At 49.5% G+C, this 12,738-nt stretch overlaps 4 protein-coding genes; 2 read left to right on the top strand and 2 right to left on the bottom strand.

The window, feature by feature from the left end:
• Positions 1–361: 361 nt before the first annotated feature.
• On the top strand, positions 362–2,450 carry FFUJ_05975 (related to ERF2-protein involved in palmitoylation and localization of Ras2p; the record flags this gene model as incomplete). XM_023579248.1 has 2 exons in its annotated part: positions 362–1,624; positions 1,677–2,450. The coding sequence occupies 2 exons, from the start codon at positions 362–364 to the stop codon at positions 2,448–2,450; spliced, it is 2,037 nt and encodes a 678-aa protein (XP_023432118.1).
• A 901-nt stretch (positions 2,451–3,351) lies between these two features.
• FFUJ_05974 (related to translation elongation factor eEF3) lies at positions 3,352–6,735 on the top strand (the record flags this gene model as incomplete). XM_023579247.1 has 2 exons in its annotated part: positions 3,352–5,966; positions 6,018–6,735. The coding sequence occupies 2 exons, from the start codon at positions 3,352–3,354 to the stop codon at positions 6,733–6,735; spliced, it is 3,333 nt and encodes a 1,110-aa protein (XP_023432117.1).
• A 625-nt stretch (positions 6,736–7,360) lies between these two features.
• FFUJ_05973 (uncharacterized protein) lies at positions 7,361–10,122 on the bottom strand (the record flags this gene model as incomplete). XM_023579246.1 has 3 exons in its annotated part: positions 7,361–7,549; positions 7,604–9,652; positions 9,706–10,122. 3 exons carry the CDS (start codon positions 10,120–10,122, stop codon positions 7,361–7,363), a joined length of 2,655 nt encoding a protein of 884 aa, XP_023432116.1.
• Positions 10,123–10,528: 406 nt separating this feature from the next.
• Positions 10,529–12,170, bottom strand: FFUJ_05972 (uncharacterized protein; the record flags this gene model as incomplete). XM_023579245.1 is given in 6 exon segments in its annotated part: positions 10,529–10,723; positions 10,739–11,296; positions 11,355–11,463; positions 11,498–11,733; positions 11,798–12,109; positions 12,168–12,170. 6 exon segments carry the CDS (start codon positions 12,168–12,170, stop codon positions 10,529–10,531), a joined length of 1,413 nt encoding a protein of 470 aa, XP_023432886.1.
• Between the last annotated feature and the right edge of the window lie 568 nt (positions 12,171–12,738).

Below are 12,738 nucleotides of genomic sequence, written 5' to 3'. Positions count from 1 at the left end.
CTCCCTACCTAGTACCTACCGTGCTTAGCTATCTTTCTCGCGACCACTTTCTCCTAATTCCCTTTTCCACGATCGAAACCCGTATCCTCTCACCCCTGTCCTTCCATCCCTTCATTTGGTTCCTTTGTACAGTACTGCGTAACGCGACCAACCTGCCGACCGTGCCAATTTCACTTTTGGATATCGCTCGACACTACCTATTCACTGGCTAGGCGAAGAATTTAACAAGACTCTGAATGGGAGGCTGAGCTCGGTTCGACCTTTCGCGCAACCGTTGCCTTAGTTTCGATCAGGACTTCCTGTAAAGTCGTCTCTAGGTAGACGACTGCTAACGACACCATTACTCAACATTGCCATCGCTATGGCCGCGAAATCCGGTGACGATGGCTTCTCAGCGCCACATAATTCCCGTTCCGAAGCGGCCCGGCCGCCGAGCATAATTTCTTCTCGAATGACGGACATCGCGAGTGAGGACGGGGACGGGCCAGAGTTACAAAAGAACAGAATGAGCATTCCTCGAAGTGCGGACATGGGTTCTCGGCCTGATACTGCAAGAACGGGAGCGTCTTCCAGGGGTCCATGGCAGGGTCAGTCTTTGCGTAACAAGACATATCTTTCTGGCGTACAAGCGAAGAGAGGGAGTGTCGAGAGTTCGACTGCCGGTTCGACAAGCCAAGCGCCGAGCCTATCAAGCAGGAGCCATGTTCCATCGTTGCAGTCGCATGCTTTTTTCAGACCCATGAGCTCGCAGAAATTACAGGCGCAAAGAGGAGGATCGCATCGTCCATCTACAATGAGTCAAATGTCGCCAGCGTCTCCTACCTCGCCAACGTCACCAACATCGCCAACGTCACAACAAAGATTCGATGAGCACGGCGAAGCTAGTGGTAGTCAAACACGGCAAAGTATTATATCGAACCCCATTGCGCAGCTGCAACGCCAAACAAGCAATGACGATAACATGCGATCTCCACCATCCCGGGGCACGGAAATGACGGAACAAGAAACTTTGGACAGAATAACAGCGAATACGAGCCCTAGCCATGGCCATTATCCTGCGGGGAGTTTGACTGATAGTGTTCGTCCTCTTCAACAAGGCAAGACTTCCGATACAGGTCACTTTCAGCATAACATCATTGTGGACAAGAGTTATAAGGACCTACACAACCTGCCCAGCCCGATTAAATCTCCACGGTCGTTTCGATCAAGCTTCCTTATGCCGGGTCGAAGTAACGAAGGCCAGCAAAGTCAGAATCGCAGTACCGAAGGAGCTGAGAAACTCTCTTCGTCTGCATCTTCACCACAATTCAGACCTGTAGACTCTCATACTGAGCGTCATCCCCGGGTTCCTCATAAGCCAAGTCAGAAATCAGATCTCGGACGTGTTCATCAGTATTTCGATGGCAACACAGTATTCTGTCTTGGTGGTCGCTGGCAAAACACAAGAGGGAGACCTGTTAATATTGCGACCGGTATCTTTGTCATCATTCCTTGCGCCCTGTTCTTTGGTTTTGAAGCACCTTGGTTATGGAAGCATGTATCGCCTGCGATACCTATTGTTTTTGCATACCTTGCGTATATATGTTTCTCTTCCTTCATCCACGCCTCTGTTACGGACCCTGGGGTAAGTCTTATATCTTGTCACAGCAGGATGCGTGTTGGCTAATGCTTGTTAGATTCTTCCGCGAAATCTTCACCAGTTTCCCCCTGTCGACGACAACGACGACCCTCTCCAACTCAGCCCGCCCACGACAGATTGGGCATTGATAAAATCTGCGGAATCATCAACAGCCGCCATGGAAGTTCCGGTTAAGCACTGTAGAACATGCAATATCTGGCGACCACCCCGTGCCCACCACTGTCGTTTATGCGATAACTGTATCGAAACCCATGATCATCACTGTGTGTGGCTCAACAACTGTGTCGGGAAACGTAATTACCGATATTTCTTTACCTTTGTTACATCCGCAACTATCCTTGCGGCATACCTCATCGCCACTTCTCTTACACAGATTCTTCTTTACAAGAATCGTGAAGGCGTCTCATTCGGAAAAGCTATTGACCACTTCCGAGTTCCTTTTGCGTTGGTATTTCTTGGGTTTATCTCCTTCCTTTATCCTGCTGCTTTGATGGGATATCATGTCTTCCTCATGGCGCGAGGCGAAACGACCAGAGAGTACATGAACTCACACAAGTTTGCTAAGAAGGAGCGTTTCCGGGCATTCTCTCAAGCCAACATGTTGAAGAACTTTGTTGTCGTTCTATGCCGCCCCCGACAACCCACGTATTATCAGTTCAAAGCGCATTATCATGAAGGCGACCAACGCCTAGGCATTCGACGAGACAAGCGGCCGAGATCGAGCTCTCAGGGATTGGAAATGCACGACGTCGTCCCTGGAAGTTCTGGTTTCCAAGGTCCAGTGGCTCTGAGAAGTGAACACAGTCATTAGCTGATGCACTGAGGTGGAATTTTACTCTTGCATTGTAGTTGTATTTTATTTTTCTCAAGATGGCGTAGCTTCTGGGAAGTATTCATCATGTGAGGCGGTCAGGATGATATGATGCCTGTTTCTTTCTTCTCTTATTATACCCTACCTACCTTATGTTAACTAGTCGACTATATTTCACGCATTCATTCCCCTTTTGTTTTTAGCAAAGACTCTGGAAAAGTCGGTAACTTGTGGTATGGCCACCGACATGCGGGCGTTGAACGGGCATTGACTGGGAAGACGAGCCTTGGCTCTGATAAAACATCTGAGATTTTATTTAGATACCACAGTCAGTTTAAGCCACTAGATCCATTCACTTTTCTTATAACCCATGGAGTAATGTCCAGAACTTTGATCGAATTAATCAGGTAGACCGTACCTAGTCACTGACAGAATAGGAAATGTACTTAATTTGCCTCTGGATCGGTAACTCTGAATCGCATGTTGAGAGTCTAAGAGTCCACTAATTGATTACCCAGAATGCACGTGGAAATAAACAAGGATACATACATCTAGTTAGGCTCTACCTACTAACCTACTAAGTATAGTCAGGCAGTGGGGCGGAGTCTCCGAGTGGATGGCGATAAGACAACCGCCGCTAGCGATAAGAAAAATTTCAAACCGAAATTTAGTAGTTAGTGCGCCCAACCTATGAAAGTCACTTTGTTTTACCTAACATCCATCGTAAGCAGCGGTTTTTCTACGCTCGCTACCTATTTTTCCCTCAAGGGCCTCGTTGGTTTTTGTTGTTCCTTCTCCCTCCTTCTTATTCCTACTGTCCTCTCCTGGAACAGTACCTAATACTCAACGAGGCCCATTAATCGTATATATTTGTTTTCTTATACGAAGACAACCGTAGACGATGCCTCACCCCGTTACGCCGCCGTCGCAGGACCCGACGATGGTATCTAAGGAGGCCCCGCCCCCGCCATCTCAAGAAACCATCAACGACCTCATCAACACAATCTTCACTGCAAAGACCTCGGCCGCTTCGATCGATGCATGCTACGGCCTCTGTGAGATTATCCTCTCTTCGGTTGGCGTTGCCGGCTTGAACGAGTACGGCATCATTGCCGAGATCAAGAAGGCTGCCGCTGATAAGAAGTCGGGTCTTCGTCGCGAGTCCAGTCAGAACCTTCTAGGTGCCGTCTTTGAGCGTTTCCTTCCTCGGCAGCCTGTCAGCGAGGTCGTTCTGCTCCTCCAGGATGGCGGTCTCGTCGGCTGCGCTCTTGATGCTCTCTCTGATAAGGGCGCTGTCGTCCGTGAGGCTGCACAGTATGGCCTCGATGCCGCTTTTGGCATCCTGAGCCCCGAGGCTCTTGTTGCTGGTCTCCTTCCTGCTCTTACCGAGTATCTTTCCAGGAAGACCGGAAAGTGGCAGGGAACCGTTGGCGCCTACAAGCTTCTTCAGAAGATGGCTGATAAGGCTCAAATTTCTATTGGAGGCACCAAAGAGGAGGCCCTTGAGAAGGATATCCTCCGCGAGGCCATGGGTGCAAAGCTCGCTGGCTTGATCCCCGTGGTCGAGAATGGCATGCATGACTTGAAGGCCGAGGTCGAGAAGCAAGCCGTCCACACTATGAACTCTCTCACTACCCTTCTCTCCAACGACGATGTTGCTCCTCGTATCCCTCTTCTTATTGATACCATGCAGCACCCTTCGTCCCAGACTCTCCAGAAGGCTATTCACGCTCTGTCTCAAACCACCTTCGTCGCCATCGTTACCTCACCCGTCCTGGCTCTTCTGACCCCTTTCCTCGAGCGATCTCTTAACAACCCCACCACCGCCCAGGAGGTTCTCCGACAGACTGTTGTTATCGTCGAAAACTTGACAAAGCTGGTCCATGACCCCATCGAGGCCCGAACATTCTTACCCAAGCTGATCCCTGGCGTCAAGAGCGTTTGCGACCGAGCCTCGCTCCCTGAGGTCCGTGAGATCGCTGAACGCGCCCTCGCCACTATGGAGAAGGCTATGGGTGACGATAAGGACGTCGTTGCTCGTACCGCAGGAGACGACGTAGCCAAGATTCTTGATGAGCAGATCAAGGTCAACGGCGGCCTTACTGGAAGCCTGGACCTCTGGAAGCAGGCTCGTCCCTATATTTCCGACATGGTCGCTATTGATGTCAATTACCGGTTCGTCAATCGCATCTCTGGAAGAATTGCTCCCTACGTCAAGAGTTTCGTGAAGGATGCCGAGGCTCCTCAAAAGATTGCCGACACTATTCAGCAGCACTATGTAGACGAGGACCACCGCCGGTACGGGGTTCCTGAGAAGGAGGACGACGGTGAGGTCGAGATTGTCAACGCCGATTTCTCTCTCGCCTATGGTGGTATGCTGCTCTTGTCACACACCAACCTGCGACTCCTCAAGGGTCACCGATATGGTCTTTGCGGCCGCAACGGCGCTGGAAAGTCTACCCTCATGCGAAGCATTGCTAATGGCAAGCTCGAGGGATTCCCTCCTCAAGATGTTCTCCGTACCTGCTATGTTGAGCACAACCAGGGCGAAGACGCTGACATCAGCATTCTTGAGTTCGTTGCTAAGGATCCTGAGATTGCTACTCAAGGCCGTGAGCGTATCTCTGAGGTTTTGGCCGAGTTCGGCTTCACTGCTGGTCCCGAGGGTCGTCAGGCTGAGAGAGTTGGTTCCCTTTCTGGAGGTTGGAAGATGAAGCTGGCTCTGGCCCGAGCTATGCTCCAGCGTGCCGACGTTCTACTTCTGGACGAACCTACTAACCATCTTGATGTTGCCAACATCGCTTGGCTCGAGAACTACCTCAAGTCTCATCCCGATATCACCAGTCTCATTGTTTCTCACGACTCCGGATTCCTGGACAATGTTACAACTGATATTTACCATTACGAGCCTAACAAGAAGCTGGCTTGTTATAAGGGTAACCTGGCTAATTTCGTCAAGATTCGCCCGGAGGCAAAGAGCTACTACACACTCTCCGCCTCTACGGTCCAATTCAAGTTCCCTCCTCCTGGTATCCTGACTGGTGTCAAGTCACAGACCCGCGCTATTATCCGCATGTCTAACGTCTCATACGCTTATCCTGGTGCGACGAAGCCTTCACTGCAGGAAGTCTCTTGTCAGTTGAGTCTGTCTTCTCGTGTTGCTATCATTGGTCCCAACGGTGCTGGCAAGTCGACTCTTATCAAGCTCCTTACCGGCGAGACTATTCCTACCACCGGAAAAGTTGAGAAGCACCCTAACCTCCGTATTGGTTATATCAAGCAGCACGCTCTAGAGCACGTTGAGATGCATTTGGAGAAGACCCCTAATCAGTATCTTCAGTGGCGTTACCAGCACGGTGACGACCGTGAGGTTCACATGAAGCAGACTCGTGTTCTGTCAGATGCCGATCGTGCTCAGATGGAGAAGTGGGTTGATTTGAAGGATGGAAAGTCTCCACGCCAGATTGAGTCTCTGGTTGGTCGTTCAAAGTACAAGAAGACCTTCCAATACGAAGTGTAAGTTCCCTTAATGTTTTTATTACAAAGCTCATGCCTAACTTCTAACAGTAAGTGGCGAGGTCTCCTGCCCAAGAACAACACCATGATCTCTCGTGAGACCCTTACCGAGCTTGGATTCGACAAGCTCGTCCAGGAATTTGACGATCACGAGGCTTCCCGAGAGGGTCTCGGCTACCGTGAGCTTCAGCCCAAGGTCATCTCCAAGCACTTTGAAGATCTCGGACTCGACCCCGAGATCGCCAACCACAACGAGATTGGCTCTCTTTCCGGAGGCCAGAAGGTCAAGGTCGTTATTGCTGGAGCCATGTGGAACAACCCTCATCTTCTCGTGCTTGACGAGCCTACCAACTTCTTGGATCGTGACTCCCTTGGTGGTCTTGCAGTTGCTATTCGCGACTTCAAGGGTGGAGTTATCCTGATTTCTCACAATGAAGAGTTTGTCGGTGCCCTCTGCTCTGAGCAATGGCACGTCCGTGACGGCCGTGTTGCCCTTCGAGGGAACGCTGCTGTCAGTCTCGACCGCTTTGAGGACAGCCGTCCCAGCAGCGGCGTCAACAGCACTGCTGCCAGCTCCGTAGTTAGTAGCGCTGTCAATAGTGGTATCGAGGACAACTCGGATATGAAGTTCAAGGCCAGGAAGAAGAAGAAGATGACCAAGAAGGAGCTCAAGGAGCGTGAGGTCCGTCGCAGACTTCGTCACATTGAATGGCTCAACAGCCCTAAGGGTACTCCTCATCCTCCTGACACCGACGACGAGGACAACTAGAAAAGTTCATTGGATTTTTTTGCTCTTATGTGCGTTTTTGTTTTGAGACTATGCGGATATGAACAAGTCTCCACGCTGTGCGGTATCTGGCGGTTGTTAACAAAAGGAGAATGAAGGTATCAGCTCATTTATTATGCATGATGCGGTATCGCTATGAAGAACGAATGGAATTTACATACTTAGATAGAACTGAACGGATGGTATAGAGGCGTTGGTTTGGGATAGACGGCTTTGAATCAAATCAAACTTTCTACAGATTAGCTTCCTACTGTTGTGACGATTTCTTTTCGATTTTTCAACTCGACTGTTCGTTAGCTTATTGACTGAGTGAAACATGAAGGGAGAGCAAATGTCACTGTTGATATCGAGGTGATGTAATGTATGTTGATAGAAGTTTAATGTTAAGAGCAACAATGATTCGACAGTTCACTTCAATTGAACCTCTATTTTGAATAAAGCTTTATCTGCCATTATATATACAGGCAGGCTCTTAAAGCCTAGCCATGAAAACGAATGTTACTGGGTATGATCCTTCTATACTCCGTTGACTCAAGGTCTGATGAAAAGACAGTACAAAAGAAAGAAAAGGAATGGACATGCTTTTGGGACGGCATATGAGTCAGAACTACCATGAAAAGGTCATAAGGGCAGGATTCAATGCCAAGGGCAGCAGGAGGTGGCTTCCAGCGACAGTCGCCATGGGCAGGATTGCAACAAAGTCGTTGATGCGCCAATAATGAGGAATAAAGTCAGCGGTAGCCATTATGATGAGACCGACAATGGCCAGCAGAGATAATGTCATGGAGACACGGAACTAGTGTAATTTATTAGTATGTGATTGTAGTATATGTTGATGGGGGAAACTTACCTTCTTCAAGACCTTGGGAACCTCAATGAAGAAGTTGGAGAATTCAGCCTCCTTAGACGTGGAGCCCCAGCTCATGTCAATCTCAAACATGTGTGCCAAAAGAGCCTGGCTCACGTGAAGGGAAAGGCCGCCAAGGAAAACAGCCAGCATAAGAGTCCACTTGAAGTTCTCGTAAATGGCATAGCCCAGAGTCCGCTCGCCAGAGCGATATCTCATGATAGCAAGCGCGAGGTTACCGAGTCCATTGAACACAAGGATGATAGAGAACCACACCTGCCACGAGTCAAGGTAGTACTTATCGAGATATCCATTGAACCAACCCATCAGGAAGTAATTGGCAGTGGTCATGATCCAGGCAGCTCCAATAGCATAGTAAGTGCCAATGTAAGAAACGACAGTGATCTTGGAAGTGAAGCGAATATTAGAAAAGCAGAAGCGCCGAAAGAGGGGGGTGAAAGGACCGCGCCATAACCAAGTGCGGATGGGGTTGAAGAGTAGCTCGTTGCAGCCAAATGCGTACTTTTCCCATCGAGCGAGTTCGTCATAGACGGTCAGAGACACCCCCTCCTTGAAGCCATCGCCGGCCCAAGCAGCAAGACGAATGATGTAGCCATTACACTGAAGACGAAGAGACATGTCGAAATCCTCAGAGACGTGACTTTCGGACCAGAACTTGTCATAACCATCCTCATCTTGGTAAGCAACTTGCTGAATAGCAGACCAGCGAAGGATGGCATTGTGGCCGACGAAGGGAGCAACATCGCCGTTGGAGACAGTGAAACGAATAGCAGTGTAAATCAGATCAGTGAAGAAGGTGATGCCGTTCTCGAAATAGGTGTGGACAACTTGCATAACACCAGAAGAGAATTGCATGATGCCGACATCAGGGGACTGCTCCATCTCAGAGACAGAGTCAAGCAGGCAATCAGTAGGAACACGAGTATCAGAATCAATGAGAAGGATGTAGTCGCCAACGCGGATGTTTCCGTCAGCCCAAGCGCGGCCATTTTCCTCGAGAACATCTTTGAGGGCCTGCTCATAGGCAAGGGCTTCATCAGACTGGCTCCAATCGGCAGGGCGCTTGATGAGCTGTAGGCGCTCTTCGACTTTGCAAGAAATCATGAGGCCAAAGTTCATGTTTGAAGCCTTCTTGAACTTGCCCTTCCGGACAAAGCCATCCTCGCCGTGTTTGGGTCGTGCAACCCAGCCAATGCTGTTGTCGGCATAGAAGTCGATACGGGCATCACGTTCCTCTTCGCTAAGAAGCTGGAGGCCATCGTCGTTAATGAACATATTAGCAGAACCACCCTGCAGTTCATAAGTTGACATGGCCTGCTTGATGGACTTGACAGTAGGAAGAATGACGGCATTCAGACCCTCCTTGTAGACAGGGCACTGGATGGTGATATGAGGCAGAGTGGCTCCCTGGAGTCTTCGTGGCGGGCGTGCTGAGTAGAACTTAGAGTTGATGGTCAATTGGCGAATTGGACCAAAGATTTGTGCCAAACAACCAACAATGACCTGGGCGAAAAAAAGAGAGAAGAATATTTGGATCGGGAAGAGAGCGACGAGACCAAGTCGCTTATAGTCGCCATCGATGGCTATCTCCACAGCCAGCTGCCTCCACGCAGCTCCCAGGGAGGCCATGACGAGGAGGAGTGTGAGGGAAACAAGGACAGCATTCTGCAGATGAACCGGTCGAGCTTCCGGCTTGATCTCACCACTCTCTTCGTCAATCTCGTACTCCGCCGCAATAGTAGAGTCTCTCTCATCTTCGTCAACGGACTGGCCAGAGTTCCATACCAGCTCCATAAGCTCTGATTCAATGATCTTGGCTCGCGCCATCAAGTTCAGTGCATCATCATCCCAGACGACAAGAAGACCATCTGAAGCAATGAAAGCCGCGAACTGATGCTTACGAGCTCGGGGGAGGTCATTCACTGTAGGCAGAATCTGCACACGAAGGCCGTTCATCAATGGAACATCCACTGCATCAGGAGACCATTGGAGGAAGGTCTTGATGACACGAGAGTTGACAGTCATCGCACACTGAGATATATGTCAGCAATCACTCTCACCATGGGAAGACAAGTTGTACACACCTGAACATTAAGAGCCGTGCAAGCGATTGCAAAAGGAGATTGTCCGAATTGAGGCGGGCAAGCCATGTACTGGCCCCGAGACTTACGAAGAAGAACACCCTCAATTTCACCAGAGCCATCTCCGACCCAGAGTTGGGAGCATTGTTGCTGGTACAGGTAGTTAACCATAACCTCATGCTTAATGTCATCGAGAAGATTGCTGTTGCCCGATTTAGATGACGGCGCAATTGAAGGAGGGCCTGCAGTGAACTTGGGCCCAGCTGCTGAATGTAGTTCTACCACGGCAGCAGGGGGGATCTTCTCCTCGATGATTGGGGCATGAAGGGACATTGATGGACGGTGGCTAGGCCTCCTGGGAGGAGGTCCTATTGGTGTCTGAGGCGGGATTTCCGCTTTGAAGTAACTGCCGATACCCATCCTGACGGTGCTTGTAGAAAATGTGGCAAGCAAAAACAAGATTCTGAAAGACTGTGCGTTTGGGGACACAGCCCGCCGTATAGTAACCCGAAGAATTCGGCTAAGAACAAGAAGTCTGTTCCTGAGCTGTCTTGAAGATCTGTGCCGAAGCGATCCCGCGTATATGGAATTTGTTAGAAGGACTGTGTTTCAAAGACTCATAACCATGAATATCTTAATCGAAGAAAAAAGACAGGTTCAAGGAGTGGCAGGAAGTTGCACCTATTGAGCGAACGACGGAAGAAAGAACGGATGAGGGAGTGTAGGATCGAAGGATCGTAGTGAGTGAAGGTCTGAGATGAGAGGATCAAACCTCACAGAGTGCAACTACCGGTTCAATTAAACAAACTTGTTTGAGCTTCAGTGTTTAATTTTCTGCGCCAGACTCAGCCAAGGAATCGGGGACGAGCATATTAAAGTTTTCTTCTCTTGCCCGGAGGGAGAACCAGTATTCGGCGACCACGCCACTGCGGCTAGACAGCGAGACAATGAGGTCGGGCATCGCGACAGAAGCTGTACGAAGCGGATCACGGACATCCACTTGGATGACCACGACTAGACCCTAGGCAAGCCTTACAGCCAACGTCGAGCCGGACAGCCATAGGTCTAGATGGAATAGCGTGCAAGAAGCGGAGGGGTGACGATTATGTTTGAGCTGTAAAGTGTGGCTAGAGGTTCCCAGAAAGTTGGTCTTGGTGTAGGCGTGTCTCAGACTAGTCGACCGGGGTCCAGCGCATGGCACAAGAGATTGTCCCGGGTGGCTGGAAACGAGACAAATCCATGTGGGCACAAAGCTTGTTGTTAGCATTTTGTCGTTCTGAAACCTGACCGATGCCTCATTCAGCTCGTGAATGCCAAGCCTGAATCGAGAGCCAAGCCTATTGTCTGCGATCCTCCAAGAAGGGGATCGATCAATCTGGACGACCCATTTCAGGAAGTCAGAACGTAATAATGTGGCAAGTACTGCCTTTGTTGGACCGTGCCACTTGGGTCTAGAGACTTGCTGTACTGTAAGTGGCGTCTGATTCTGCGAACCGGTTGAAGCGGGAGAGCCGGAAACTGTAAACAACTCGTGGACCTGTAGGGTGACGGGAACATGAAGTTGTTGATGAACGATTCCATATTGATCCATAACCTGCCTATCATAAAGAAGTCTCTTTGTCTAGGCACAGCTGCATTTCTGATATGATGACCATCTTTTGCTTCCCACTATCATGAGTTTTGACGGTGTTGGTGTTTTGGCTGAGTGCAGTCACATTCAGCTGAGGTGGAATTGCGGATAAAGTATGTTCTGTATCAGGCCTAGTGGGATCTTAGACATAAACCAATCACGCACTCGTATTTCACGATTGATACGCAAATTGGGCAAGCGGGATAGATCTGCCCCTCCCCTGGTGTCACTGTGACAGCTTCAGTGGCGTGGTGTGGCTTGTTTGTGAGCTCCGGGAAAGGGAAGGTGGCGACAATGTTTGTTAGTAGGTACCTAGGTAGGTCGGAAATGCAGTCTAACGTGGGGACAAGAGCATGCGGGGCTGTACCTACATCGGCTTGATGCAGGAACAAAAGCCTTGGCTGTGTATTACTTCACCTCGAATTATCACCTTGCAGCCCATCAACTTGAATGGAACACAGTTACCTTATTATTACAAACAGAAGTATACTCAATTACTAATTGGAGTCGGGAGTTACGCTTACTCGGTACTGGGCCCCCACATCTATAGGTTGTCATCAGACATTCCTCCCCAGTACCAAACCGGTCGACCCAGAGCCTACTATTGTCTGTGGCTTTAATGGCTGCAAACTTCGCGCCGTCCCGAGAGTAATGCATGGCATAAGGAATGCATCGAATGTCCCTGGCGAGTCGTGAATCGAAGCCTTGGTTAAAGTGCTTTTGCTGCCGACCTGAACCGGCCTCTCGCTCATCAATAGGGCAATCAATGCAGATGGCCTAGACCACGGCGGCATCCCAGCGATCGAAATTCGATTTGTCAGTTATCACCACTCACCATCGCGGAAAGATGGTTGGCACAAGAGTCACTTTGCCAAGATAGCCATCCTCTGCCCCAGAGCTCCTACAGCACTGAAGACTGCTTCTCGATTTTCAGTCCTATTGTGTGCTGAAATCTGGCACATCCGAGCTCACATATCACACCCCCGTACTTCCATTATCATGCTTTGCCATGTTTCACTCATTTGTCGATCATATCTCAGCCGTCAGTAGACCTAAAGTGTTGAGCCTTGAAATCTATATTTGGTTCCCTCGTTCTTGAATAACGAATTACCAATACTTGAATAGTCAAGATGATATAATGACTTCATTAGGCAGCGGAAACAGTATCAAAATCATATCATGGACATATTCCGTCCTTTTCGCTCTGACGTCGAACGACTATTTGGTTTAAAATCGACACCCTCCTCCTTAGACTCTTTTCACTTAAACGCCTTGGGTCTTGTCTGCTGGATTTCATTTCGCTATTAAGCCAGTCACAAGGCTCTAGGCACCGCCTGAGTCTGCAGGGATTCAGCTTTACCGAAACTAACAGTAGTTATTTGCTCTGTAACCATGTCTCATAAAGC

This window comes from Fusarium fujikuroi, chromosome FFUJ_chr06 (genome assembly GCF_900079805.1).
Source record: "Fusarium fujikuroi IMI 58289 draft genome, chromosome FFUJ_chr06".
Lineage (NCBI taxonomy): Eukaryota > Fungi > Ascomycota > Sordariomycetes > Hypocreales > Nectriaceae > Fusarium > Fusarium fujikuroi.
Note: the sequence above shows the minus strand (reverse complement) of the source record. Positions and strands in the feature narration are given on the sequence as shown.